The sequence below is a fragment of the Oryzias latipes genome, chromosome 1, assembly GCF_002234675.1.
Source record: "Oryzias latipes chromosome 1, ASM223467v1".
NCBI classification, from domain to species: Eukaryota; Metazoa; Chordata; class Actinopteri; order Beloniformes; family Adrianichthyidae; genus Oryzias; species Oryzias latipes.
This window is the reverse complement of record NC_019859.2, coordinates 17528591-17555097: the sequence shown is the minus strand read 5'-3', so window position 1 is coordinate 17555097 and position 26507 is coordinate 17528591. Positions and strand designations below refer to the sequence as shown.

Below are 26507 nucleotides of genomic sequence, written 5' to 3'. Positions count from 1 at the left end.
GATGACAACAAATCCAAAGAGCGTAAGGAGATGGGGGGCTGGGGGGAACCTCATGTCTGCCTTAGGCATGCTGATTCTGTGGACATACGCACTGTCACCTCCGTCACCTAACAGCAGTTGAACATGAACTGAAATGACCTTTCTGACCGTGGAAGGCGGATCTTCCTTCAGGTTTCACTTCCCTGTTCGAACCCTCAGTTTTTTACCGTTCGAACGGGGAAGAGGGTAAAATTTCAAATAATTTAGTTGAAAATTATTACTGAAAACCAACTTAACTTTTATTACATCTTTTAGAAAAAAACAGCTGAAACTTCCAGTTTTTTCTGCCACAATTATCACAAAAATGCAAGTGAGATTGTGGAGGGACATTAGATCAATACAGACCATAGAGTTTCTCCTTTTTTAATTTTTGGATGCTGGTGTGTCACGGGATTTTTGTCAAGGATAAAGTGTGCCTTGGCTCAAAAAAGGATGAAAAACACTGAGCTAGAGGAGAAACGCCCACTTGGGAAGCCTGGCTGAAGGTGGTGGAGCAATGTTCCCATGCATGCACTGCAGCAGTAACTCCAAGATGACGGTGCTCTCCTCCCATGAGGAGCCACGTGGTCTCCTCTGGCGATATAACTCATTGTGTTTGGGTGTAGCCTTTATTCTCCTTTTCATTCACACACCCTTGTCACCTTACGTCGTGAACCTGTCATCCAAACACCAATGCGGAAGTAAAGACTGTCACATACGCCTCCTCCTCCAGATGAAACGTCCCGTTCTGACAAAAAACAATAAAGAGGAAGGAAAGTAGTCTAAGTAGTCCTGCAAAAACAGGCCCACACCATAATTCCTCCTCCACCAAAATTTCTCACTGGGATTATTTATATATATATATATATATATATATATATATATATATATATATATATATATATATATATATATATATATATATATATATATATATATATATATATATATATATATATATATATATATATATTATATTGGTTAAAATAATAAACAAAGTAAAAAGAATGTAATAATAATAAAAATAAATGCAAATAATAAAATAAATGAATTTTATTATTCATGCAAATAAGCATTTAATCACCAACATTTATAGCTTAATGTAAAACAGGAGATCAGAATCAGCAAAACACAAAGATTTTAAAATACAATAAAGATATCTGTCACTTGAAACAAAGTCACACTCAGCGGTTTTTCTGTCGACTTCCTGGTTAACTCGAGCAGTAAACCAAACTTAAACGTCGCTTCGGATCATTTCTCCTGAAAACGGTTTGTAGTGGTCGACCTCTGATTGGAGAGCCTCAGGTTCAGTTCCCGGTCTGCCATCCCATCTGTCGAAGTTCCCTTGGGCAAGGCACATGGTGGTTTTAGGTCGGCGTCAGTGTTCAGCAGCGCCATTGAAGGTTTTCTTCTGACTTTCAGTGAGCTGTTTCAGCTGGTGAAAGATGTCACTCAGCTTTGTGTCGTCTCTGCTGTAGTTAGACCGTGACTCTCTCCTTCCAGGTGGAAGATGAAGACGACCTCGACACCAAGGACCAGACGTCAGATGATGATGACGAGGAGGAGGATGAAGATGATTAATAACAAAGAATGGAGGGAGAAAAGACTTTGCAGAAACGCATCAGAAGAAACTCAACACTAGTCATGGAAGCAGTTTCTTTCCCAGCTGCCGCGCTGTCTTCATTTTCCTTTGTCTTGGCGCATTACATGCACTTGTTTTTTCTGTTAAAGTTTGCCAACAGTTCCACTTTCTGTGCCGTTTAGCAATTTCAGTGCTTTCATCTCATCGACTTTATTCATTATGTTTTTTGTTCATTATAAAATCAAGTAAATGAGCAGAAGTGTTCATTTTAACACAGAAGGGTCGTCATGATGCCCAATTTATGAGCCCAGATTAGAAAAGTGACGGATGCGCCGGTGAGGATTACCTGCGACACGCCACGCCTCTGCATCCTGGATTGCTCCGCCCTCGTTGTCGGGGTGACGTCGGCATTCCAAGCATAGAGTTGCAATCCCCCTTCATAGCTCAGGCCAGCCGCTCTGCAACATGCTGCAAACACCCACCAGTCAGAGAAATGGATTCTTTTTGCAGCGTTCTTGTTCAGTACTGGTATCCAGCTTCTGTATGATATTGTGTAACTTATCAATCTACGAGCCACCTTGAAATGAATAAAATAATCTAAATGTGGGCCCTATGGAGGATTATTTGTTTATTAAATTTTAATAAATCCAAAGTGAGACTTATATTGACTGTATCTTGATTTAAGATTATCAAAGCAGTTCATACATCTAATAGAACATCTTATGTTTGTTTTTTCTCTCCATTTTTTATTTGTATTTCAAAGGATTACTTAAAAAATGTCTAATACATCATTCATGTTTTATAATGGTATTTTTCCATCTGATTTGATTAATTTAGTAAAAACATTTTTGTCTAAATTAACCCCCAGCCCCAGTCTTCTTTTAAGGGGTTATGTATAAAACAAATAATATTTTATTGGTTTAATGTTTCAGTTCTTACTTGAAGCACCTACATGAGTTTGTAGATGAATACAAAGGGGGCCCAGTAATAGGTTTTGAGAAACGCCATTAAAAGACTTTTGTTCTAGCTATGATGCTTCTGAAGAGCCTTTCTTGAATCTGACTACCGGTATATTCAAGAATATATTAATCTACTAAGGTCAGGCCTGATAAACAGTATTTTATTTTTAAAACAAGTTCAAATAAATGTCTTCCTCCAGGGGAAACCTCTACTGCAGCTTATCTATGAAGATTCATTTATGTAGGACGGTTCCATAGCAAAAACGTTTTAATTTTCTTCTCTTCTGCAGTGTTTAAAAAAAGAAGTCCAGGGTCGTCGGACTTCTTTCATAACTTCCAGTGTGGACAGGTGTGTCTAGAAGCGCTCTGACTATCAAGAAAAGTAAAACATCTTTAATTTGATCACAATTGTTGCATAACAAACAGCAAGAACTTAAAAAAGGCAAAGTAATGCTAAACTAGAAAGCTGGATTTAATTAAAAATAAAATAGTTGTTTTTGGTACCCTTGTGCTATCACTTTACCATCGGGAGTGGGCCTCTAGACCCACTGGACAGTGCTCTGAACCTTTTTTCTTCAATGATTTGTGATCTTCACTGGTGTCCATGAATTACATGAAATCTTTCCACCTTTATCCACCTTTGTCATGGTAGGGAGAACAGGTCAATGTAAGGGTGGGGTCATCTAAGATAGCACAAGGGTTAAAACAAATCTTCCTGTTACTAATGACTTTTATCACTAGAGGGCAACAAATTCCAAATTAGTTTTCCGTAATAATTTTCAACTAAACTATTTGAAATGTTACCCGGGATTTGTAATCCTTCAGATACAGTTACAAAGCAGTCATATCCGTGCAGATGGTATGTTCCGAATCAACGGCACGCGGGTATTTTGTCAGTTATATATAAAATACCAACGGCTGAAAAAACGATTCAGAGTCAGACTGACATCCCAGGCATACAGTTGGTGAGCTATATTTTTCTGTTTCATTGATTACAATTTTTTGTGTGTGTAAACTATGCTTAGATTGTTAGATGGAAAATAGAAAGAGTTAAGATTTATGGTTCCCAAATAGTAACTTCTATCAAGCGGATTTGTTAACAGCCGTGGCCTGTACCGAACCGCATGGAACCGAACTCTGAATCCAACCAAATTATTGAGAATTTTAGCTTATTGTTACACCCCTAATAAATATAGATAGTGTAGCGACCCGGGGGTTAGCGCTGCCTTCAGCCCCAAAGGCTCATGGGAAGTGGGGAGCTTAAAGGCCTGTTCACACCGGGACGAATTTCGCCGGCGATTTTCGCCGACGTTTAACGCCTCGTGACTAAACAAAGGGCACCAACGAGAGTGTGCACACCGACGCGAAAAAACGCCAGGCGTTAAAGCGTCAAAAAAAAAAACGCCTCGGGTTCGTTTTTTTTTTTCGACGCATCGCGTCGAAATCTACTCGACCAATGAGAATGGCGCTTTTGCTCACGTGTCTGGAGCTTCTGAAGTTACAGTAAAACACAACTTGGGGGCGCTCAAACACAAAACTGCCTTGCTGAGCACACATACCAGCGAAGGATAAGGCGCCAAGTAGCGTCTACACACAGCCGCGAAGCAATAATGACGGACATTCTAAAATATCCCGAACCAAGCACCAGTTGGAGCTACTGGTGCTTGAAATATTCATGTTTTCTTTGTTTGATTCTGACAAGCGTGTAAATACTTGCTCTCTTCTTCTGAGTGAAAAGCGACTTTCAGAAGCGTAAAGTTGCGCAGCGCCACCTTGTGTACAGGAGTATTTCTGTTTTACATTAAGCGCCATCTAATGTCAGGGAATGAAATTGCATGTTCACTCCACTCATCGTCAGCGAAAATCGCCTGGGTGTGAACACAAAAAACGTGGCGAAAAACGCTGGCGAATAACGCCTGGCGAATATTCGTCCCGGTGTGTACGGGCCTTAAGGGTGAAACCTTGAGTCAGAGGGCTGGAAGCTGAAGTGACCGTCCATGCTGTTTGGGATGTATGTGTGCTGGAATAAACAGGCTTGTTGCTAAAAGCTAACATTGTCTCTCCTCCAGTTTATTCTGCTTGAGACTGTCCGGGGTCGTGCGGTGTATGGGGCACGGACAGCTCTCCAACGAAGCCATCCAAATGAGCAGTTGGCTTTCGCTACCCCCACTAAAGTGACGGTCCGGCGGATCATTACAATAGATATAATTTTGCTGGATGTGACATCCATAGTTACAATTAATAACGACAATGCTAACAATATATTTGTTTTCTTTTCAAACTAACGGACGCAAATCACAGAAGAGAACCCCGTCAAGGTGAGACATTTGTCTTGATATTACAATTTGTTGTGTGTGGAAACAAACTATAGTTAGATACATTGTTTGTTAGATAAATATGCTTTCAGTGTTTTTTTTCTTTGCCCATTGTACAATAAAATGTAAGCTAACCACTCAGCTTGTAGGTACTTCAACGTTAACCGTTTCATGCATTTTTGCAGAATAACAGAAAGAAATGGAACATCAAAATCCCCACCACCACCCCCACCCCCCCAGGAAGATAACCCCCCACCCCCTCCAAGGAACCCTCAACCTGCCCCCAACCCTGTCCCCAGGCCCCTAGTCTGGCACTCCGCCATACTTCGGGCGAGGCGCGACCAAAGAATCGCGTGGGAAATCAGGTGAGTTGAAAGTGTTTGCTCAAAAACATGTCATCTTTCTCACATACGACACACCTCATTTCTCCACGATTTTTTTTCAAAGAAGTACAATTTATAGTTACAAATACTCTTTTGAAATTGATTTCAAATGAAAACAGACACATTTTAGCCTTTTTAGAGTTTTCATCATTAAACTTTTCCCGTCTATTACACTGACCTATGTAGAAATGCTTTGTGTAGGCCCAACGTTTAAAATTTCACGTCATTTTCTTATTTAAACAATTTTATACACGCAGATTGAAGTTTTTCCTTGTGAAGTCAAATATTGTTTTTTATTCTGTCGTCAGGTTCTTCTGAGGAGGCTGCTCCCATTGGCGCGGAACGAGGAGGAGAGGCGCCGCCTCCTGAGAATTTACGGTTCCAACTAAAATTGTAAGTTTGACTCCTGCTTGTTGTGTGAACAGATGAGTCGGTGATGTTATTTTTCAATCAAATGTGCATTAAAAAAAAGAAATCTAAAAACAAAACAAAAACAAAATAGAAAATAATTAAATAATAATTCAAAGAAAAGATTGACCTACAGTTTTTGTTCTCTTTTATGATATTATTAGCTCATTTAAAGAAATCAACATTTTATTTAAGTCAAAAAACGATAGATTTTCTTGTTTCTACTGGATACTTCAAGCCTGAAACCAACTTAAGGTTTTTGCCAAATACTCATACAATTTATTAATAAACGCATGAGAAAACCATCACCAGTAATTATTACACATTTGAAAAAAATAGAAAAACTAGGCTTTTCAAATCAACGAATTCCTATTATTTACTCAAAAAACACATTTTTGTCTCATTTTTAAAAAACAAATTTGCATGTGGACGTTTCAGTAATAATTAGAAATGTATATTTCTGATTTGAACACCTTTTTAATTGAGTTTATGTACAAATAGAAACATTTTTCATTTTTTTGAATAGAAACATTTGTCATTTTTTGCTTAAAAAAGTTATGTTAGATCTAGGGCTGTGACGATAACCGCATCAATGCGGTGATGAGGTCATCAAAATGAGGTCCATTTTAACTGTCAAATTAGACATTTCTAAATAAATTATGCTACACATTTACCAGAGAACGTCTTGAAAATGAAATGTCAAATACCATTTTCATTTTAATTTTAATTAAGTGACAGAATAAGCTGTGTTGAGGAAAGAAATGAAAAAGCATTTTGAAATATTGCTTTTTCATTTTATTTTTGAGTCAAAAAATGCAGCTTCATTTTGAAAATTAAAAAGCATTTCTGGTTTTGACTTTGCTTTTTATATATGCTACATAATCGCTTCCATAGTTTCTATATGGGAAACCTTTTATCACTCTTCTTCTCTCCTCGTCGCACCCGCCTGCGCGCGCCCGCGGCTGTCACTGTCTCAGAAGCACGCGGCACGTGCGCTGTTTCAGAAACACACATGTCCTCATTCTACATAAGTTTGTGTCTTGCGAGGAAATACGACAAATTTGCTGCGTTCTAATTATTCATTTCCATTGTATTCATTTCCATTACAAGCTGCGTGCATTCTTGAGTGCGCGACACGGCCGCCCGCCGGAGGATTTTGTGTTGGGGGGTATTACTGGCTTACTGCTTGTTGCTTAAAAGCTAACATTGTCTCTCCTCCTGTTTATTCTGCTTGAGACTGTCCGGGGTCGTGCGGTGTATGGGGCACGGACAGCTCTCCAACGAAGCCATCCAAATGAGCAGTTGGCTTTCGCTACCCCACTAAAGTGACGGTCCGGCCGGATCATTACAATAGATATAATTTTGCTGGATGTGACATCCATAGTTACAATTAATAACGACAATGCTAACAATATATTTGTTTTCTTTTCAAACTAACGGACGCAAATCACAGAAGAGAACCCCGTCAAGGTGAGACATTTGTCTTGATATTACAATTTGTTGTGTGTGGAAACAAACTATAGTTAGATACATTGTTTGTTAGATAAATATGCTTTCAGTGTTTTTTTTCTTTGCCCATTGTACAATAAAATGTAAGCTAACCACTCAGCTTGTAGATACTTCAACGTTAACCGTTTCATGCATTTTTGCAGAATAACAGAAAGAAATGGAACATCAAAATCCCCCCACCACCCCCACCCCCCAGGAAGATAACCCCCCACCCTCACCCCCTCCAAGGAACCCCAACCTGCCCCCAACCCTGTCCCCAGGCCCCTAGTCTGGCACTCCGCCATACTTCGGGCGAGGCGCGACCAAAGAATCGCGTGGGAAAATCAGGTGAGTTGAAAGTGTTTGCTCAAAAACATGTCATCTTTCTCACATACGACACACCTCATTTCTCCACGATTTTTTTTCAAAGAAGTACAATTTATAGTTACAAATACTCTTTTGAAATTGATTTCAAATGAAAACAGACACATTTTAGCCTTTTTAGAGTTTTCATCATTAAACTTTTCCCGTCTATTACACTGACCTATGTAGAAATGCTTTGTGTAGGCCCAACGTTTAAAATTTCACGTCATTTTCTTATTTAAACAATTTTATACACGCAGATTGAAGTTTTTCCTTGTGAAGTCAAATATTGTTTTTTATTCTGTCGTCAGGTTCTTCTGAGGAGGCTGCTCCCATTGGCGCGGAACGAGGAGGAGAGGCGCCGCCTCCTGAGAATTTACGGTTCCAACTAAAATTGTAAGTTTGACTCCTGCTTGTTGTGTGAACAGATGAGTCGGTGATGTTATTTTTCAATCAAATGTGCATTAAAAAAAAAGAAATCTAAAAACAAAACAAAAACAAAATAGAAAATAATTAAATAATAATTCAAAGAAAAGATTGACCTACAGTTTTTGTTCTCTTTTATGATATTATTAGCTCATTTAAAGAAATCAACATTTTATTTAAGTCAAAAAACGATAGATTTTCTTGTTTCTACTGGATACTTCAAGCCTGAAACCAACTTAAGGTTTTTGCCAAATACTCATACAATTTATTAATAAACGCATGAGAAAACCATCACCAGTAATTATTACACATTTGAAAAAAATAGAAAAACTAGGCTTTTCAAATCAACGAATTCCTATTATTTACTCAAAAACACACATTTTTGTCTCATTTTTAAAAAACAAATTTGCATGTGGACGTTTCAGTAATAATTAGAAATGTATATTTCTGATTTGAACACCTTTTTAATTGAGTTTATGTACAAATAGAAACATTTTTCATTTTTTTGAATAGAAACATTTGTCATTTTTTGCTTAAAAAAGTTATGTTAGATCTAGGGCTGTGACGATAACCGCATCAATGCGGTGATGAGGTCATCAAAATGAGGTCCATTTTAACTGTCAAATTAGACATTTCTAAATAAATTATGCTACACATTTACCAGAGAACGTCTTGAAAATGAAATGTCAAATACCATTTTCATTTTAATTTTAATTAAGTGACAGAATAAGCTGTGTTGAGGAAAGAAATGAAAAAGCATTTTGAAATATTGCTTTTTCATTTTATTTTTGAGTCAAAAAATGCAGCTTCATTTTGAAAATTAAAAAGCATTTCTGGTTTTGACTTTGCTTTTTATATATGCTACATAATCGCTTCCATAGTTTCTATATGGGAAACCTTTTATCACTCTTCTTCTCTCCTCGTCGCACCCGCCTGCGCGCGCCCGCGGCTGTCACTGTCTCAGAAGCACGCGGCACGTGCGCTGTTTCAGAAACACACATGTCCTCATTCTACATAAGTTTGTGTCTTGCGAGGAAATACGACAAATTTGCTGCGTTCTAATTATTCATTTCCATTGTATTCATTTCCATTACAAGCTGCGTGCATTCTTGAGTGCGCGACACGGCCGCCCGCCGGAGGATTTTGTGTTGGGGGGTATTACTGCTTACTGCTTACTGCTTGTTGCTTAAAAGCTAACATTGTCTCTCCTCCTGTTTATTCTGCTTGAGACTGTCCGGGGTCGTGCGGTGTATGGGGCACGGACAGCTCTCCAACGAAGCCATCCAAATGAGCAGTTGGCTTTCGCTACCCCACTAAAGTGACGGTCCGGCCGGATCATTACAATAGATATAATTTTGCTGGATGTGACATCCATAGTTACAATTAATAACGACAATGCTAACAATATATTTGTTTTCTTTTCAAACTAACGGACGCAAATCACAGAAGAGAACCCCGTCAAGGTGAGACATTTGTCTTGATATTACAATTTGTTGTGTGTGGAAACAAACTATAGTTAGATACATTGTTTGTTAGATAAATATGCTTTCAGTGTTTTTTTTCTTTGCCCATTGTACAATAAAATGTAAGCTAACCACTCAGCTTGTAGATACTTCAACGTTAACCGTTTCATGCATTTTTGCAGAATAACAGAAAGAAATGGAACATCAAAATCCCCCCACCACCCCCACCCCCCAGGAAGATAACCCCCACCCCCACCCCCTCCAAGGAACCCCCAACCTGCCCCCAACCCTGTCCCCAGGCCCCTAGTCTGGCACTCCGCCATACTTCGGGCGAGGCGCGACCAAAGAATCGCGTGGGAAAATCAGGTGAGTTGGAAGTGTTTGCTCAAAAACATGTCATCTTTCTCACATACGACACACCTCATTTCTCCACGATTTTTTTTCAAAGAAGTACAATTTATAGTTACAAATACTCTTTTAAAATTGATTTCAAATGAAAACAGACACATTTTAGCCTTTTTAGAGTTTTCATCATTAAACTTTTCCCGTCTATTACACTGACCTATGTAGAAATGCTTTGTGTAGGCCCAACGTTTAAAATTTCACGTCATTTTCTTATTTAAACAATTTTATACACGCAGATTGTCTGAAGTTTTTCCTTGTGAAGTCAAATATTGTTTTTTATTCTGTCGTCAGGTTCTTCTGAGGAGGCTGCTCCCATTGGCGCGGAACGAGGAGGAGAGGCGCCGCCTCCTGAGAATTTACGGTTCCAACTAAAATTGTAAGTTTGACTCCTGCTTGTTGTGTGTGAACAGATGAGTCGGTGATGTTATTTTTCAATCAAATGTGCATTAAAAAAAAGAAATCCAAAAACAAAACAAAACAAAATAGAAAATAATTAAATAATAATTCAAAGAAAGGATTGACCTACAGTTTTTGTTCTCTTTTATGATATTATTAGCTCATTTAAAGAAATCAACATTTTATTTAAGTCAAAAAACGATAGATTTTCTTGTTTCTACTGGATACTTCAAGCCTGAAACCAACTTAAGGTTTTTGCCAAATACTCATACAATTTATTAATAAACGCATGAGAGAACCATCACCAGTAATTATTACACATTTGAAAAAAATAGAAAAACTAGGTTTTTCAAATCAACGAATTCCTATTATTTACTCAAAAACACATTTTTGTCTCATTTTTAAAAAACAATTTGCATGTGGACGTTTCAGTAATAATTAGAAATGTATATTTCTGATTTGAACACCTTTTTAATTGAGTTTATGTACGAATAGAAACATTTTTCATTTTTTTGAATAGAAACATTTGTCATTTTTTGCTTAAAAAAGTTATGTTAGATCTAGGGCTGTGACGATAACCGCATCAACGCGGTGATGAGGTCATCAAAATGAGGTCCATTTTAACTGTCAAATTAGACATTTCTAAATGAATTATGCTACACATTTACCAGAGAACGTCTTGAAAATGAAATGTCAAATAACATTTTCATTTTAATTTTAATTAAGTGACAGAATAAGCTGTGTTGAGGAAAGAAATGAAAAAGCATTTTGAAATATTGCTTTTTCATTTTATTTTTGAGTCAAAAAATGCAGCTTCATTTTGAAAATTAAAAAGCATTTCTGGTTTTGACTTTGCTTTTTATATATGCTACATAATCGCTTCCATGGTTTCTATATGGGAAACCTTTTATCACTCTTCTTCTCTCCTCGTCGCACCCGCCTGCGCGCGCCCGCGGCTGTCACTGTCTCAGAGAAGCACGCGGCACGTGCGCTGTTTCAGAAACACACATGTCCTCATTCTACATAAGTTTGTGTCTTGCGAGGAAATACGACATATTTGCTGCGTTCTAATTATTCATTTCCATTGTATTCATTTCCATTACAAGCTGCGTGCATTCTTGAGTGCGCGACACGGCCGCCCAACGGAGGATTTTGTGTTGGGGGGGGGGGGGGGGGGATTACTGATCTCAGTCACTCTGTAACACCAAACATGAACACACGCTGTTAGATTTCCATGAATATCACTACATTTTCTTGTTGGGAACTATTTTGTTTGCAGCAAAGTTACGTGTCTGAATAAACAACGGCGGAGCCTCCTGCCCCGCGTTCTTCATGGGTGTCAGGCTTCACGACTACCGGAGAGGTGACAAAGTGTCTGCAGTCTGTTTATTACTGGGCAATATCTAATATTCTGGGAAGATGTCTGTACCAGAGAGCACAGGCGAAGCCTCACATGCAGCCAGAGGGCAGAAGAATCAACACGCACCCCCCAACACACGTGTGCGCGCTTCTTTCTCCTAGTCCTACACAAGACGCAACGCGCAGACACAGTCACAGTTCTACTCCCAATTCCTAAATCTGCAAGGGAAGCAATAAACCAGGCCAATTTTAACTTCATCTGGAAAAACAAAACTCATTATATTAAAAAAGGAACAATAATTCAGGATTACAGTGAAGGTGGACTTAATAGTCTTTGAAAGTTTGGATGGTATGATTAAGATAAACTGACTTAGGTCTTTCTGCAAAATGAAATAAATATTTGGTTTCTTATTTGTTCCAACATTTTCTCTCATCTAGGGGGCACTGAGTTCCTTCTAAAATGTGATTTTGATTACAGAAAACTTCCTATTAAACTTTCTACTTCTCATCAGCAGGTGTTACTGTACGGCAAACTCATATTCAAACATAACTTTAGTCCACATAACACTCCCATATGGAGCTGCCGGTATAATTTATGTAGGAACAAATCAACATTTTTACAAAAATTAGATCGATAATGGTATTTGGTCATTATTACATATTATGAATGATAATGGAAACATAATCTCATTGGAAACTTTTTTCCTGTAAGTTTGAATTGAATGATAGAAATCAATACAATGGAAATGCTTTGTGTGAAGCCCCAAAAAAATTCTAGTCATTTTTTTATTTAAACAATTTTATACACGCAGATTGTTTCCAGTTTTTCCTTGTGAAGTCATTTGTTGATTTTATTCTGTCGTCAGGCTCTCCTTCGAAGGCTCCTGGCCTTAGCGACAACCGACAAGGAGAGGCGCCGCCGATTTGAATACACAGCCCGCTTTAAGAAAAAAATTGGACAAAAAAAAATCTTTGTTGTTGAATTTGAAAAAAAAAATGTTTTTAAAAAACAAACATTTTGTTGAAATTAAAATTTTTATTTTTGAAAAAACAAAAAAAAACTTTGTTGTTGAAACCGGAAAAAAATGTAAAGAAAAAAATCTTTGTTGTTCGTTTGTTGTTGAATTTGAAAAAAAAATTGTTTTGAAAAAACAAAACAAATCTTTGTTATTGAAATTGGAAAAAAATGTTAAGAAAAAAATCTTTGTTGTTGTTTGTTTGTTGTTGAATTTGAAAAAAAACATTTGAAAAACAAATCTTTGTTTGTCGTTAAAGTTGAAAAAAAGAAATTGGAAAAAAAAATCTTTGTTGTTGAATTTGAAAAAAAAATTGACAGCTGCACACTTGATCGTCAATGGCTACTTGGGCAGTCTTGTTGGGCAGTGCTCCAACAAGACCTTTTGGAAGAGAAAGTGACATTTCAGCTTGTGTGTGGAAGTTCAAGACGCGTTTCTTTTTCTTTGTCTTTGGTTCAGCTCCAATTTGTCCCACAACTGGAGCCCTCTTTAGTTTAAAAAAGTAGGTTCTTGTCCATTCACTTTGTCCCATGCTATCTGCTTATCTCTTAAGAGTTTCTTTTTTTCAGCAACTAGGGGAGAGTTTGGCTCATTTTCACACTGGGGCTTGATGTGCCCGTCCTCCCCACATCTGAAGCAGTACCAGGGCTTTGGACGATTTCTTGGATGAGGTTCTGATTTTTGTTCTGAAGGCTGTGGCTTTGGAGTTTTAAGGCTTTCAGGGGGGACTTTTGTCTTGGTCGAGTTTGTGGATTTTGACTTTACTTTACTGTTTGAGTCTTTTTTGTTCTTTAGAGATGCAAGATGGGACTGCAGATTGGCGATCTGCTTCTTGAGGTCTTGTATTTCAGAAAGGGGGTCAACAGTTTTTGATGTATCTCGCTCTGGACTTTGGGACTGAGCGCCTTGGTAGTTGGAAAACACTTTTGGTTTTGTTGTATTCAAGTGCTGTTTCTCAGCAGTCCGGAGCATGAGAAGAAGTTCGGAAAAGTTAGGTGGAATTTGCCTTTTCTGCTTGTCCAGTTCACCAGCAGGAACACCACCTCTTATGAACGTGGTGTTCAGCATGACTTGAAGACGCTGGAGGTAAGACGATGGTGCCTCACCATTATTCTGCACAGTGTTCAAGTATTTGGCAAAGAGGTCGTCTCCATCTTCAACCGTACCGAAGGCAGAGTCGAGTATTTTCAAGTAGGTGGAAGGAGGTGATTCGGTAGGTATGTGCTTTACCAGATCGACAGCAGGTGAAGAGAGACTTTCCAAGAGCCTCCTGGATTTGCATGAATCAGGCTGTCTGGGGTCTTTTAAAAGGAGTTCCACACTCGAGCGCCAGCTCTCATAGTCGACTTCGTTGTTTGGGTGGGGACAGCGCCCTGAAAAGGGTCTCAATCTGAAAGGAGTGTTCATCTGAGCATTGAAGTCTTCAGTTCTCAGCACATGTTCCACTATTACTTTCTGAAGCTCTGGTGGGTTTACTTCAGAAGGTTTGAGAGTGGGTGTCTTAACATTGACCTGCACTTGTGGGGGATTCTCAACTGGAGCTTGGATCAGTGGGTGGACTGGTTCAAGAGTTGGTGGGTTCTCTTGCAGAGGACTGAGAGGAGCATTCGTGTCAGGGACTTGGGGTGAGTCCTGGCGGTCACCTGAGTCATTTTCGTCAGGGTTAACTACTTGGCTTGTAGAGGAAAGTTCGTCTAGTAAGTCTGCAAAGTCTTTACCTATCAGTCTTGCAATGTCTCTCAGTTCAGTCAGGTAAGTCTGAGTAGCTGCCTTGCTAACTACGGGGCTGTAAACTGAGCTTAATGCCTCGACAAGGTAAAGTATGTCAGGTTTGTTCTTGGGTGAGAATCTGTATGGCAGTAAGCTAGATAATGCCTGCACTGGTGCACTGGACGCGTACTCAAGAAAGGACTGCTTGCCCTTTTCTGGACACGGGGGATCTACAGGTACCATTGTCTGAATGGACCCATATTGTTTGAGGAAGTCAAAAAGCTCTTCATCAGATTCAGTGTCAGTTAAACCAGTAATAAGAAGTGAGTTTGGCATCTTAACATTACTTCGTTGCACGGCTTCCATTTTTTGTTCAGTTCTTAGTCAAATTTGAGCTCTGAAAATTATATACGAACCACTCCTGGCTGGCTCGCCAAGTATTTGTAGCACCTATGCTATTAGGCAGAGGTAGTCAAGCTACTGGACCAGATATAGGTTCGCACGGAGTGGTGTGTATTGAATAAAAGAGCCAAGAATCAATATAAAAGGTAGAATGGAAAAGAAAAAGCCGGCAGTTTACTGAACAATTGACAAACAACAATAAACATACAAATATGGTTCTTAAGTAATGTTAAGACACCTCTTAAACACCCTTTATGTTGTTTTGTTCCTTTACTTTTTCAGTTAAAGTTCAAATAAAAGGTTTTGTTCAAGTTAATTTCAGTTTCAATCTATTTTAATTAAAGATGACCGGTCATTTAGTTTAAAGGGATTTTAGTTACAGAACTAAATTTATTTAACTTAAATTTAGTTTTAAGCTTTCTTTTGAGTTCACTGTATTTACCCTTTTCACTTTTTTTTAAAATCAGTTTTGTCACTTTAAATTTACACCAAAAGTATCCTTTAAAGTTACAAAATATCAGATATCAAACAAAAGACAATTCAATATGCAAAGCAAACAAAGAACTGTTTTTCTAAATGTCCAATTGCTTAGCAAAACCCTTTAAAGTTTGTTAGCAGATGTATCCAGTTTTTGGTAGTGCTCCTTTAAAGTGTATTGGATCCACAGTTAGTGTTCAATCTCCTACCGCGACCTTGGCAGAGATTTTGTAGTAGTGAGGAAAAGTAAAGGACCACGTGATGCTCTACAGCCAGTCCGGATTATTGTGCTCCTTGGGTAGGCTCGCCATCCATGGATCAGGAGAAGTCCAGAACGATCCGGTCCGGAACCATCTCCCAATTACTCTCGGGGGGGAATCAAAAACCTGGCCTGCAGGACAGGCCATAAAAATAATTTTAGTCCATATGCAAAATAAAACCACTCCAAAATGAAAGCGGAGCCGCACTAGAAGGCTACGTGACTCTTTAGAACTTAAAATGGCGGCTGCTCTTTTTTCTTTTTCATACATCCAACTCTACTTGCAAAATTAGCTTCTTTTCACACAAAATATACCCAAAATACATCAAATAAAATACATTCATGTTTCGAAGTGTCAAAAAAAAATTATAAATAACTCAAAAGTACTGTTTTGTCGTCTTTTCACAACTTAAATTGGTCTCAACTGGGCTCGCCTCATCACGGCAAAACCCACGCCACAAAAGTAGGCAAAATACAAAACAAAACTCACCAAAACTCGTCTCGTAATGGCATAAAATCTTATTTGGCTCACACCCCTCTTCCGGTCTAGCTAGACAACAGGTTTGCACCGTTATTTTAGTTTTTCACCGTAGTTTTTCAGCTAATGGCTACTTTGCTGCGCGTGCTTGCTGTCTCTGCCCTAAACAGGCCTATCTCTCCGCTACGCGCCGCACAGGTTGGGGAGGGCTCTTGAAAAAACTTGAACTTTATCGACAAAAAAAACAATTTCTCCTTTTAAACAAAAATAGCCTCCAGCTCCTGCAGCAACAGAAGACAAACAAGGAACTCCCATTAGCGCCTTGATGACTGTAAAGAAATACAACTATTTGTGTCTAAAACCTGACACGTCTAGCATTAACCAGTCTTTTCTTGGAAAGGGATTGATGAAAGGATTATGGGTAAAAGTCTGTGAATTTCAGAGAATTTGAGAAGGCATTTCTGGCTGCTTAAAAATGGCTTTAATGTTCGCCAAATATTTTGATTTGAAATGGTTTATTTCAAGCAATCAAATAGAAGTAATACACAAAAGCAATATAATCATCAGTTATACATTCATACAATAACTAATCAAACTTAGGATAATTAAACATAATTAATAAATATTGCTTGAAAGGGAGTGGAAGGAAGCGAACTTATATAATCCCACCCCGTTATACTATAACCATTTTATTACATGATTTATCAATATCCGGTTCCTAGGTTTTATCAGACAGAATTAACAATCATAAGGTATCAATAAAGCACATGCCAAAGATGAATTACTTAAGTACTACGTCAAAAATAACTATTTTAGAAATCAACATGACAAATGCAGATCAGTCATCTGAAATATATGCAAATTATGTTACTTTTAAAAGTCATTCATATGCTTTAAAACATAATACTATATCAGTAAAATAGACACAACACTGTTTCAGGAAATTTCATAGCAAAATTTCATCAAGTATCAAAAGTTAAAAACGTGCAAAGTTATGCTACATTAGGAAAGATTTTTGAATCAATTTATCAATTTTAGGAGCTAGTGAAGTAATATCAAAAGTCAATCAATTTAACAATTTTCAAAAGTGATTAATCATTTGTTTTACTCTTTTTATATATTTTTTTGTTTTTTTTTATTTTTTTTTATAATAAAGTAATGCTGTAGGGGAAAAAATAAAAAGGGTCCATAAACTGTCGAATTGTCCAAGGTTGGCATTTCTTCTTTTATTGATAACAGCCGATCTTCTGGGTTTAAACAGTTTACATTTCTCTTCGATGCTATGTCTGCAGACATTAGATTCAGGTCCATATCCTTCAGCTGATATCAGCTGCGGTGAAAGTTGAGGTCAAGTTGTCTGCAGGTCAGAACTCTGCTGTTATTCAGGTGACGTCAGACGTATGGAGAAAGTGAGGAATCCAGGCGTCATATTTCTTGAAATTATTTGGCTCTTTGATTTATTACTCCACGTTGTTTCAGACAACCGTAATCAAGCACTTCTCAAAGTCCTTCATGATGTTCACAACCACAACCTTGGCCCGGTCCAGTGGACCGAGTGGTTTGACGTAAATCCTGCAGCCTTTAACCCAAGTGTTCTCAATCTGCTTACGCTTCCTGAGAAGCCGTGCATGTTTTGAGATTGCAGCATTCCTTCTAGTCAGATAGTCGTTCAGATAAACAGCAGATCCTCTGAGATTTTTGCGTTGATTCATCAAAGCTAGCTTGTGTTTGTGATTCACAAACCTGATGAGGATCGCTGGTTTATCCGTCTCCTTTATCCTGGGGAGCAGGTGGCAGGTCTCGATGGTATTGAGATCCAGGGAAATTCCTTTAGATGTGAGAAATGAATGTATTTGCTGCACCAGAGACTCTGCACCGATCTCCGTATTAGCACTGCTAGCTACGCTAGCGCTAGCATTAGCAGTGCTAGCTCCAGCTGTATTCAGCTTCGCTCGAGGCTTGATTGGTACTCCAGTGAGAAGGACATTATTCATCCTTACTTGCTGTTCCACATCGTCCAGTCTTTTCTCCAGAATCTCGACCCGGTTTTCTCGCTGCTCGTTTTGAGCCCGAAATCTTCGGAACTCTTCCATCATATCCCAAAGTGGCGTTAGCTTAGCCGACACTTGATCCATAAACTTTTCAGCGTTTCTTGAATAATGTCAAGAGACTTTTTGAGGTCTTCGTATTCTTTTTTGGAGAAAAATCAACTTTTTAAGTAATTTGAAGATAGTTGTATTCGCAGAGAGGCACGCCACATGTCCTGTTGTGTAACCCAGAACCGGAACACTCCCAAATATGTGTTCAGATTAAAAACAAAACACTTTAGGGAGGGCAACAAATGTTTTGTAGAGCTTTTTTCTTCTGATACCATGGGCCTGTTTCAGAAAGGAGGGGGTGGGGGGGTGAGCGTGGTATATATTGTGTGTTCGGAGGACGGAGCACTTAGTTAAATAAAGAGAAGGTGTCATTCCCAGAATAACTGTTTTGGAGTCATTCTTAATCCGCTCTGGAGGTTGAGGGTTTCGAACGGAAGTGAACCCCGAAGGAGAATTCCCTTCGGCCCTGAAGGAAATCTCCCCTGCGCTTCTGACCACGGTCGGAAAGACGAGAGAAAAGAAAGGAGAAGTTTTCGGGCCGCGAAAGGTTCAAAAGTACACAAAAGTTCACTTTTAAAAACACAATTGCATGTATTAATATTAAACTGACCAACGTTTGCAAGAGGGGAAGGTTAACAAAAAAGTCCTCTAAACATTACCGACGTTAAATGCATTTTCCCCCCAGATTGATTCTGTACACTATGCAGCATTTCATGCATTTACACCAGGAATGACACTTCAAAAGTACACCTAAATACCGCCATTTTTTATTTCACTTCTTACGCTGTTTAAAAAGTTATTACAGCCAATATTTTTTAACAATGATTTAAATGCAAACTTAGGCATTAACTTGAGCAGCTATGTTTTCCCACGCTAACTGTCTCTGTTTTGCAGATGCAGCGGTGTTGCTTTTCTTCTGGAATATGTGCTCATATTCACTGTAACTCTGCAGCAGCACGTCAAGTTCAGCTGGAGAAAAATACGCAGACCTCTTTTTTTCACGGTTGCCATGGTGACTCGTGATATCTGCGCTCCATTGATAATGGCTTCTTATAGTCGCGGTGCGCACGCTCACCTCCGAATCAGTCCACTCAGAGTTGATTGACCTAACGTGGATCAGCTTCTCTGAAACAGAAAACTCAGAGTTGTTAATCTCCCGATTGACCAACTCAGAGTTTAAGTTCAACCTCAGAGTTGGTTGAACCCATATCTGTACTGAAAGGTCTGACAGTTTGTTTGCATTGAACGCTTTGCCCAATGTCTACATAGTTAATCATAAATTATACAAAACATTTGTATTTTCAAGCTAAAAAAATAAATCTGCATGAGTTTGGGTTTCTTTTAGTATGATTTCAGGTCAAATGCGTTAATACCATACAGCAAAATGACAACTAAAACACCCTGGTAAAGTCGTACTGAAAAAAAATGACCAACAGTTTTTAAGGTGAAAACATCAAACTCCAAAGGAGACAAAAACTTTGAATTCCACCTTAGACTCCTGAGAGTTAAATAAAGGTTCAGCACCAAAGGTACCTCTGTAAGTCATGCCTCACAGGCGGTGAGTTTACTCCTCCTGCTGGAACAACTACAGACTTTCTCAGACCAGGGGCCTGTTTCAGAAAGGAGGTTCAACCAACTCTGAGGTTGAACTTAAACTCAGTTGGTCAATCGGGAGATTAACAACTCTGAGTTTTCTGTTTCAGAGAAGCTGATCCACGTTAGGTCAATCAACTCTGAGTGGACTGATTCGGAGTTGAGCGTGCGCACCGCGACTATAAGAAGCCATTATCAATGGAGCGCAGATATCACGAGTCACCATGGCAACCGTGAAAAAAAGAGGTCTGCGTATTTTTCTCCAGCTGAACTTGACGTGCTGCTGCAGAGTTACAGTGAATATGAGCATATATTCCAGAAGAAAAGCAACACCGCTGCATCTGCAAAACAGAGACAGTTAGCGTGGGACAACATAGCTGCTCAAGTTAATGCCTAAGTTTGCATTTAAATCATTGTTAAAAAATATTGGCTGTAATAACTTTTTAAATAGCGTAAGGAGTGAAATAAAAAATGGTGATATTTAGGTGTACCTTTGAAGTGTCATTCCTGGTGTAAATGCATGAAATGCTGCATAGTGTACAGAATCAATCTGGGGGGAAAATGCATTTAACGTCGGTAATGTTTAGAGGACTTTTTTGTTAACCTTCCCCTCTTGCAAACGTTGGTCAGTTTAATATTAATACATGCAATTGTGTTTTTAAAAGTGAACTGTTGTCTACTGTTGAACCTTTCGCTGCGCGAAAACTTCTCCTTTCTTTTCTCTCGTCTTTCCGACCGACCGTGGTCAGAAGCGCAGGGGAGATTTCCTTCAGGGCCGAAGGGAATTCTCCTTCGGGGTTCACTTCCGTTCGAAACCCTCAAACTCCAGAGCGGATTAAGAATGACTCCAAAACAGATATTCTAGGAATGACACCTTCTCTTTATTTAACTAAGTGCTCCGTCCTCCGAACACACAATACATACCACGCACACACCTCCGCTCCGTGCTCACCCCCCCCCCCCCATCTGCACCTGCAATCGCCCCTCCCCTTCTCTCTCGTGGATCGCACCCCGCTCAGCACACACACGCTGCAACACTACCCTTGTATTGATCAAGTGGTATAGGTTTATATGGGAATAAGAAAGTAAGCAGTACTAGCAAATTGTGTTTCCAAAAAGTAATTGTTACATTAATCTAATTCAATGTCCCTGATTTCATTTTCATGTAGATGCAATCCTGCAGGAATTAAAAGAACATGGCAGCAGCTAAAAATGAAGTATAAAAACATGATTCAATCAGGTCAAATTTGAGCATGTCATGGATGTAGGCTTTGTTGACAATATTTGACATATGAAACATCTACATAGCAATACATATCTAATGTTGTTTTCATTGTATATATGTAATTGACTGCAACGAAAAACGGTAACGCTCAAACAAAAACGTATGGGGAAATGACAAAAAATCGAGTCTTCTCAAAATCCTCGTACGAGGTAAATATAATTCTCTACGAATTAATGCAGCCTCCTCGTCTATTGGGTCCTCCAAGAAAGAACAAGCCATTCTTGTCACTTAGACCGTCTCTGTGTGACGGAAATGTGGGCAATGAAGGTTAAAGCGAAACATACCGCTTCGTCTTTAAAAAGGGGAGGGGACCGGCAGAAACCTTTAGTTTACAGAGTAAAACCTGCTCCCGACCAGGTTAGGTTCACAGCATAAGTAACCATAGACACTGACTCCGAGTAAGTTACCTCTCTTTCAGAAACGGGTTTGACTTAATCTGCTTTCTCTGGTTTAACAAACCTCCCATTCTGAAACAGAAAACCCAGGGTTTCCCTGATTTCAGGGTTAATGCACTCAGAGTTTACACTTAACCTCTTTTCTGAAACAGGCCCCAGGTGGTTTGTGTAAAAACCACAGGCGGGGTATTAAATAGCTCTGAGATCAAAGTCCCACACAGCTAAACTGAAACTGAGCTGATAGCTGATCAGTGAGAATGATAAAAAAATCTCACCAAACCGACTTTGCGACTTAACAAAAAACGATCACTTGAGAAAAATATAGCAGTATTTTAGTTATGTTAAAATGCACGACTTTAGAAAGCATTAGTCCCAGACTTTAGCGCTCTGAACGGTTTGCCAGATGGAAACGGTTCAAACTGTTCATCTGTTCTGATCGTCTCTTTTTAGATTGTTTGAAATGCTCAACTCCAACAATTCTAGGGAAAGATCTGGTCTTTCAGCAGCGGACAGACAAACAGTCAAGAGGAACTGAGCTCCTGCAGATGTTCACAGGATGGAGGGAGGCAGTTTGGGGTTTGTTTGTGTTTTTTACACCTTTATTGCAGAAAAGTCTTAACCAGCTTGTGATAGTCAGCAAACTCTTCTTTCTACCATCAAGACTGGATCTGCAATGATCTGAACCAGGAGATCCTTCAGGTCTGCTTTTGAAGGCTTTTTCCATGAGGTTTGTGTCCGAGCACCACTTGCTCTGATGGTCCACATCCATTAGGACTTTCAAAGTAAAAACAGGGAGCAAAGTGAAGAAGATGAGGGCTCAGCACACTGCCCTGTGGCGTATCTGTATTCGTGCTTTTTTAAAGTCTCCATGACAGACATGACATGAACCGGATCTTTTTACAGTTTGGCGTTGTTCTCATGTACTAACTGGAGCAAACTCGTATCAGCACATAAAAAAGTCCCAGTTCACCTGCAGCAGCTCTGTGTTGTCTGATCCTCCTGCCGGGCTCTCTGTCGTCTGGGAGCTCGACTGCTACAGTTACAATGAAATAAATAAACATTAAATACCAGGAATCACATTTCAAGACATTTAAACCTTCAAATTGAAGTAGATTACAGCTGGTGACAAAAACGGATGCAATGGTTTTTCTTCAGATCTGAACAAAAATGTCACTTTTCAAATCAGCAGAAATTATTTTATTTACTGGTTTATTTCATGACGTTTTTAGAATCCTCCTCATCCCAGCACACACACACACACACACTCACTCACTCACTCACTCACTCACTCACTCACTCACTCACACCCACACCCACACCCACACCCACACCCACACTCACTCACTCACTCACTCACTCACTCACTCACTCACTCACTCACTCACTCACTCACTCACTCACTCACTCACTCACTCACTCACTCACTCACTCACTCACTCACACACACACACACACACACACACACACTCACACTCACACTCACACTCACACTCACACTCACACACTCACTCACACTCACTCACTCACTCACTCACTCACTCACTCACTCACTCACTCACTCACTCACTCACTCACTCACTCACTCACTCACTCACTCAATCTTCTAGATCTACTAACCAGGGTGGTGATTAGTGCGTCTCGCTCGGCGAGTTGCGTCTGCAGGACTGCGTGCTGCTTGCGGAGCTCGTCCAGCTCCTCTCTGAGCTGAGAGAGCTCCTCGGTCTGCAGTCCGTTCTGCTGGGAGCCGTCCCCCTGACTCGGACTCTCCTTACCTGAAGATGACAATACACATGATTACATACCAAAACACTCCAACCCTTCAGACATACCACACACCTGTTCTTAAAGCATCGATTACATTCTGAGGTAAAACGAGTCTCATTTCTATAGAGGGCTGACGGGAACACCGTTTCTGTTTAAACAAACAGGAGAGTCAGATAGAAGCTGCTGATTCAGCACTATAGACCTGCTGTGGTTCGCAGACATGAAGATTTATCTCTCAAATCAAAATGTCTGCTCAAAATTGTCTCATTGAACTCTAAAAGGCTAAACAAGTCTTTGATTTGGAGAATTTTCTTCCATCATCAGAAGCTGCTAAACCTTTTTTTGGGTCACAAGCCAAAGGCGCGGTTAAAACCCTGAACATGTCGCCGGTCTGTTGCAGGTACACAAACTCACACAAGCACACCTGGGGACATTTTAGAGTCATCAGTGAACCTATGAAGACGCTTTTTGGACTGTGGGAGGAAGCCACAAAACCCTCACATGCATGGGAGAACATGCCAACTCCACACAGAAAGAACCCGGCCAGGATTCAAACCTTCTCCTGTGAGGCGAGAGTGCTAACCACTACACCACCATTAAGGCAATTGGGAGAATTTACAGACTGAAAATATTATTTACCATCAAAGGAAATCAAGAAAATATTTTAAGATTACTGGCTGTTTTTTTTCCCAATCAGGCACAGTAACAAATATCATGTAATGTGATATGACTACACTACCCAGAATGCCTAGAAGGGCCAGGAAGCAGGTGATTGGTCACAGGAGTTGATGGCAAATTGTGTTGTTATTCATGTTTGTGTCTTAACTGCAATAAAAAGCTTCTGCTGCAACACGACAGACGGAACAAAGTTAAGCTTTGAAAACCAAGAAGTGACTTTCTTTTACATTTCTGGAAAACAGGAAAAAATAAAATAGACTACAGTAATCAGCAACGTTTCATACCAAAAGCCATCATCAAAAACTAAAAATCTGAAAAAAGCTCAGGGAAAAGTGACTTTTTCTGTGGGACGTGTGACTCAAACCTTTCAAAGTGTAAATAAAAACCCTACAAATCCAGTCTTCAGCTACAGTGGAAGCTTTTCCCTCAAAGGCAGATAAGAGACAAGAAAATGAATTTCCTTTAATAACATAAGCTGCTCTTTAGCGCAAAAAGGATCAGACATGAATGTCTCCATCATTTCTAAACCAACAAAAAGGTTATAGAAACTGTAAAAGTGTCAGAGTGAGCTTTTGCGTGTTGGACGAGGACTGACCTAGTTTCAGCTTCAGGATGTTGTACTGGTCTTTGTGCTGCTGGATCTGGGATAGCTGCTGTGCGACAGTGGCCTGCATCTGCTCGTGCTGGGAGGACAGCGCTGCTACCTGCTCCTTCAGCTCCTGGATCTGAGCATCCTGAGTCACACAGTCCAAACTCTGATGTTATCTGGAGACTACAGCAAATCCACGACTAATGGGCAACATTTTTAGAAGCCAAATTCGACAAACCTGTTCTCTGATCAGCTCCTTGTATCGAGTTACGATGTTGTCGTGCTGCTCCAACGTCTTCTTCACCTCTTCCTCCTTTTTGTCCTCCTCGCTGGACTTGTGAACCGCTTTGGTGATCACCCCTGTGATGAGCAGCGTTACGTCAACTGGGACTCAAACCATCACTTGCACATGAGGACGGCGGCCTCCCTTACCTTCCAGTTCTTTGACCAGCTTGGTGAACTCGTGGTCGAACAGCATCTGCTCCGGCGACGGGAAGACGGGCTGCGGCTTTAGGGCCGCCCGCGAATACAGTTCATGTTTGGTGATGAAGCCCAGCTTCTCCACAAAGTTCTCCTTTCCGATGCGCTTCTCAATCAGCTGCTTTAGCTTCTCCCTGAAGACGACGGGAAGAAAATCTGTGTTTTCATTCAAACATCGAGTCTAACAGAATGTTAAAGTGACTCAAAGACACGTACTTGGTGTAGTTTTCCAGTGAGTTATCGTTATGATAGATACAGATGCCGAGCAGCAGCGCACAAAGGCCCTGCACCAGCCTCTCGTCTTCTCCCAGGTTCTCAGAGATCTGAGCCGTCAGCTGCAGGACTCAGAGTCAAGGCTCATGCAGAGAAGCCAGTGGAGGACAGGGGCTCCCTCCCCAGCAATAAACACATGGGTCCTCTTTACGCTCAGAGGTCGGATTTGATGTGAAGATGCATTTAAGCAGAAATGTAGACTCAGAGGTCAAAGGGGGGAGAAGGTAAAAAGGTCTTGATGAAGGATACAAAGGGAACGTTATCCTGGTTGTGCAGGAAGTGCGTGACAGCAATGGGACAGTTGCTGATCCATGTGCACAGCAGCATGAGGAGGCCCACCCTGGTCTGGACTTTGCTGCCCTGCAGAAAACCAAACAGTGAGTCTGACGAGGAGCTTCTGACACGCGAGCAGAGGCATCAAAAGCATGTTAGACAGCTCACACAAAGAGACTTCAGACCCAAAGAACTAAACACAGGAGTGGAAGTTAGAAGGGTTAAAATCGATCGGGTTCAGAGTTCATCTAAACCTCAACCGAATCACAACCACAGAACACTCCAAAATGAACTCCTTGGTTTTTTAAAGCGCTCAAGCACAAAACAACTAACAACTAACCCTAAAACAAGCAGAAAAAGGAAATATTTGAAAGAAATTAGCCTTAATAAGCATCTGAAGGCCAAACAAACAAACAAAAAATAATAAACACACCTATAAATAATAAATGTAAACAAATGTTTTGAAATCATCGTTATGGCAGTCAAATGATGCCAAGTGTTAGTATCCATTACAGCCAACACCAAACAGTTTGGATGTTTTAAAGAATAAAACAAAACCAAACATGCAAAAAAAAAAAACCATTTCATATTCTGTTCTGGAAATGTTCAGGAGCAGAAGCAATACCAAAAGGTAGCTGCCTAAAATAGTAACGGCCAAAAGGTGTAATAGAGGTGGTGTATTTGGCTGACTCTTCTGTAAGGGGAATTTGCCAAAATCCCATATTAGCATCCAATTTGCTGAAAATCCTGGCTCCAGCCAATTTGCCTAGTGTCTCTTCCACTGATGGCAGGATGTATTTTTCTCGACACACAGAAAGGTTGAGGTGTGTGAGATCAACACAAATACGCACCTTGTCTGTTTTCTTTTTGGGTACCACCACCATGCCAGAACACCAGTCTGTTGGCTCCTCTATTTTGGTTATCACACCTAAGTCTTCCATGCGGGACAGTTCCTGCTTCACTTTGTCCATGAGCGGCAATGGAACTCTCCGAGGTGTCTTTAATGAGAAGGGCTGAGCATCTGGTCTTAACTTGATGTTGTATGGCTGCTTCACTTCACCAAGACCGCTGCACAGCTTTGGGTAGCTGACTTTTAGTGTTTCGATGCTGAGAGTGTCTATTCGAGTAACTAACTCCAACTTGTGAATAGCAGGTCTCCCCAGCAATGCTG

At 39.9% G+C, this 26507-nt stretch overlaps 2 protein-coding genes and 2 long non-coding RNA genes across 4 annotated transcripts; 2 read left to right on the top strand and 2 right to left on the bottom strand.

Annotated features, from left to right (window-relative positions):
• The first annotated feature begins 9690 nt into the window (after window positions 1–9690).
• Window positions 9691–10272, top strand: LOC111947747. The gene is made up of 2 exons (XR_002873675.1): window positions 9691–9771; window positions 10102–10272. It is a non-coding gene; the product is annotated as an uncharacterized LOC111947747 (long non-coding RNA).
• A 1112-nt stretch (window positions 10273–11384) lies between these two features.
• On the top strand, window positions 11385–12510 carry LOC111947748. Its single transcript, XR_002873676.1, has 2 exons — window positions 11385–11569; window positions 12432–12510. It is a non-coding gene; the product is annotated as an uncharacterized LOC111947748 (long non-coding RNA).
• A 353-nt stretch (window positions 12511–12863) lies between these two features.
• Window positions 12864–16161, bottom strand: LOC111947744 (zinc finger CCHC domain-containing protein 12-like). The gene is made up of 2 exons (XM_023957470.1): window positions 15920–16161; window positions 12864–15561 (listed from the first exon to the last, which is right to left on the bottom strand). The coding sequence occupies exon 2, from the start codon at window positions 14655–14657 to the stop codon at window positions 13071–13073; it is 1587 nt and encodes a 528-aa protein (XP_023813238.1). The 5' UTR covers window positions 14658–15561; window positions 15920–16161; the 3' UTR covers window positions 12864–13070.
• Window positions 15532–26307, bottom strand: LOC101168523 (general vesicular transport factor p115-like). The gene is made up of 11 exons (XM_023953743.1): window positions 26188–26307; window positions 25522–25529; window positions 25313–25460; window positions 25007–25125; window positions 24743–24924; window positions 24549–24670; window positions 24317–24455; window positions 22897–23051; window positions 22250–22312; window positions 16180–16188; window positions 15532–15561 (listed from the first exon to the last, which is right to left on the bottom strand). The coding sequence occupies exons 1-11, from the start codon at window positions 26305–26307 to the stop codon at window positions 15532–15534; spliced, it is 1095 nt and encodes a 364-aa protein (XP_023809511.1).
• Between the last annotated feature and the right edge of the window lie 200 nt (window positions 26308–26507).

Excerpts from the sequence above, each read along its gene's own strand:
- LOC111947744 (XM_023957470.1), bottom strand. The coding sequence starts at position 14,657 with ATGGAAGCCGTGCAACGAAGTAATGTTAAGATGCCAAACTCACTTCTT.
- LOC101168523 (XM_023953743.1), bottom strand. The coding sequence starts at position 26,307 with ATGGACAAAGTGAAGCAGGAACTGTCCCGCATGGAAGACTTAGGTGTG. Across the intron at positions 24,456-24,548 it reads AGGAGCTGATCAGAGAACAG|GATGCTCAGATCCAGGAGCT; the intron begins GTTTGTCGAATT and ends TGTGTGACTCAG. Across the intron at positions 23,052-24,316 it reads CATCCTGAAGCTGAAACTAG|GTAAGGAGAGTCCGAGTCAG; the intron begins GTCAGTCCTCGT and ends TGTCATCTTCAG.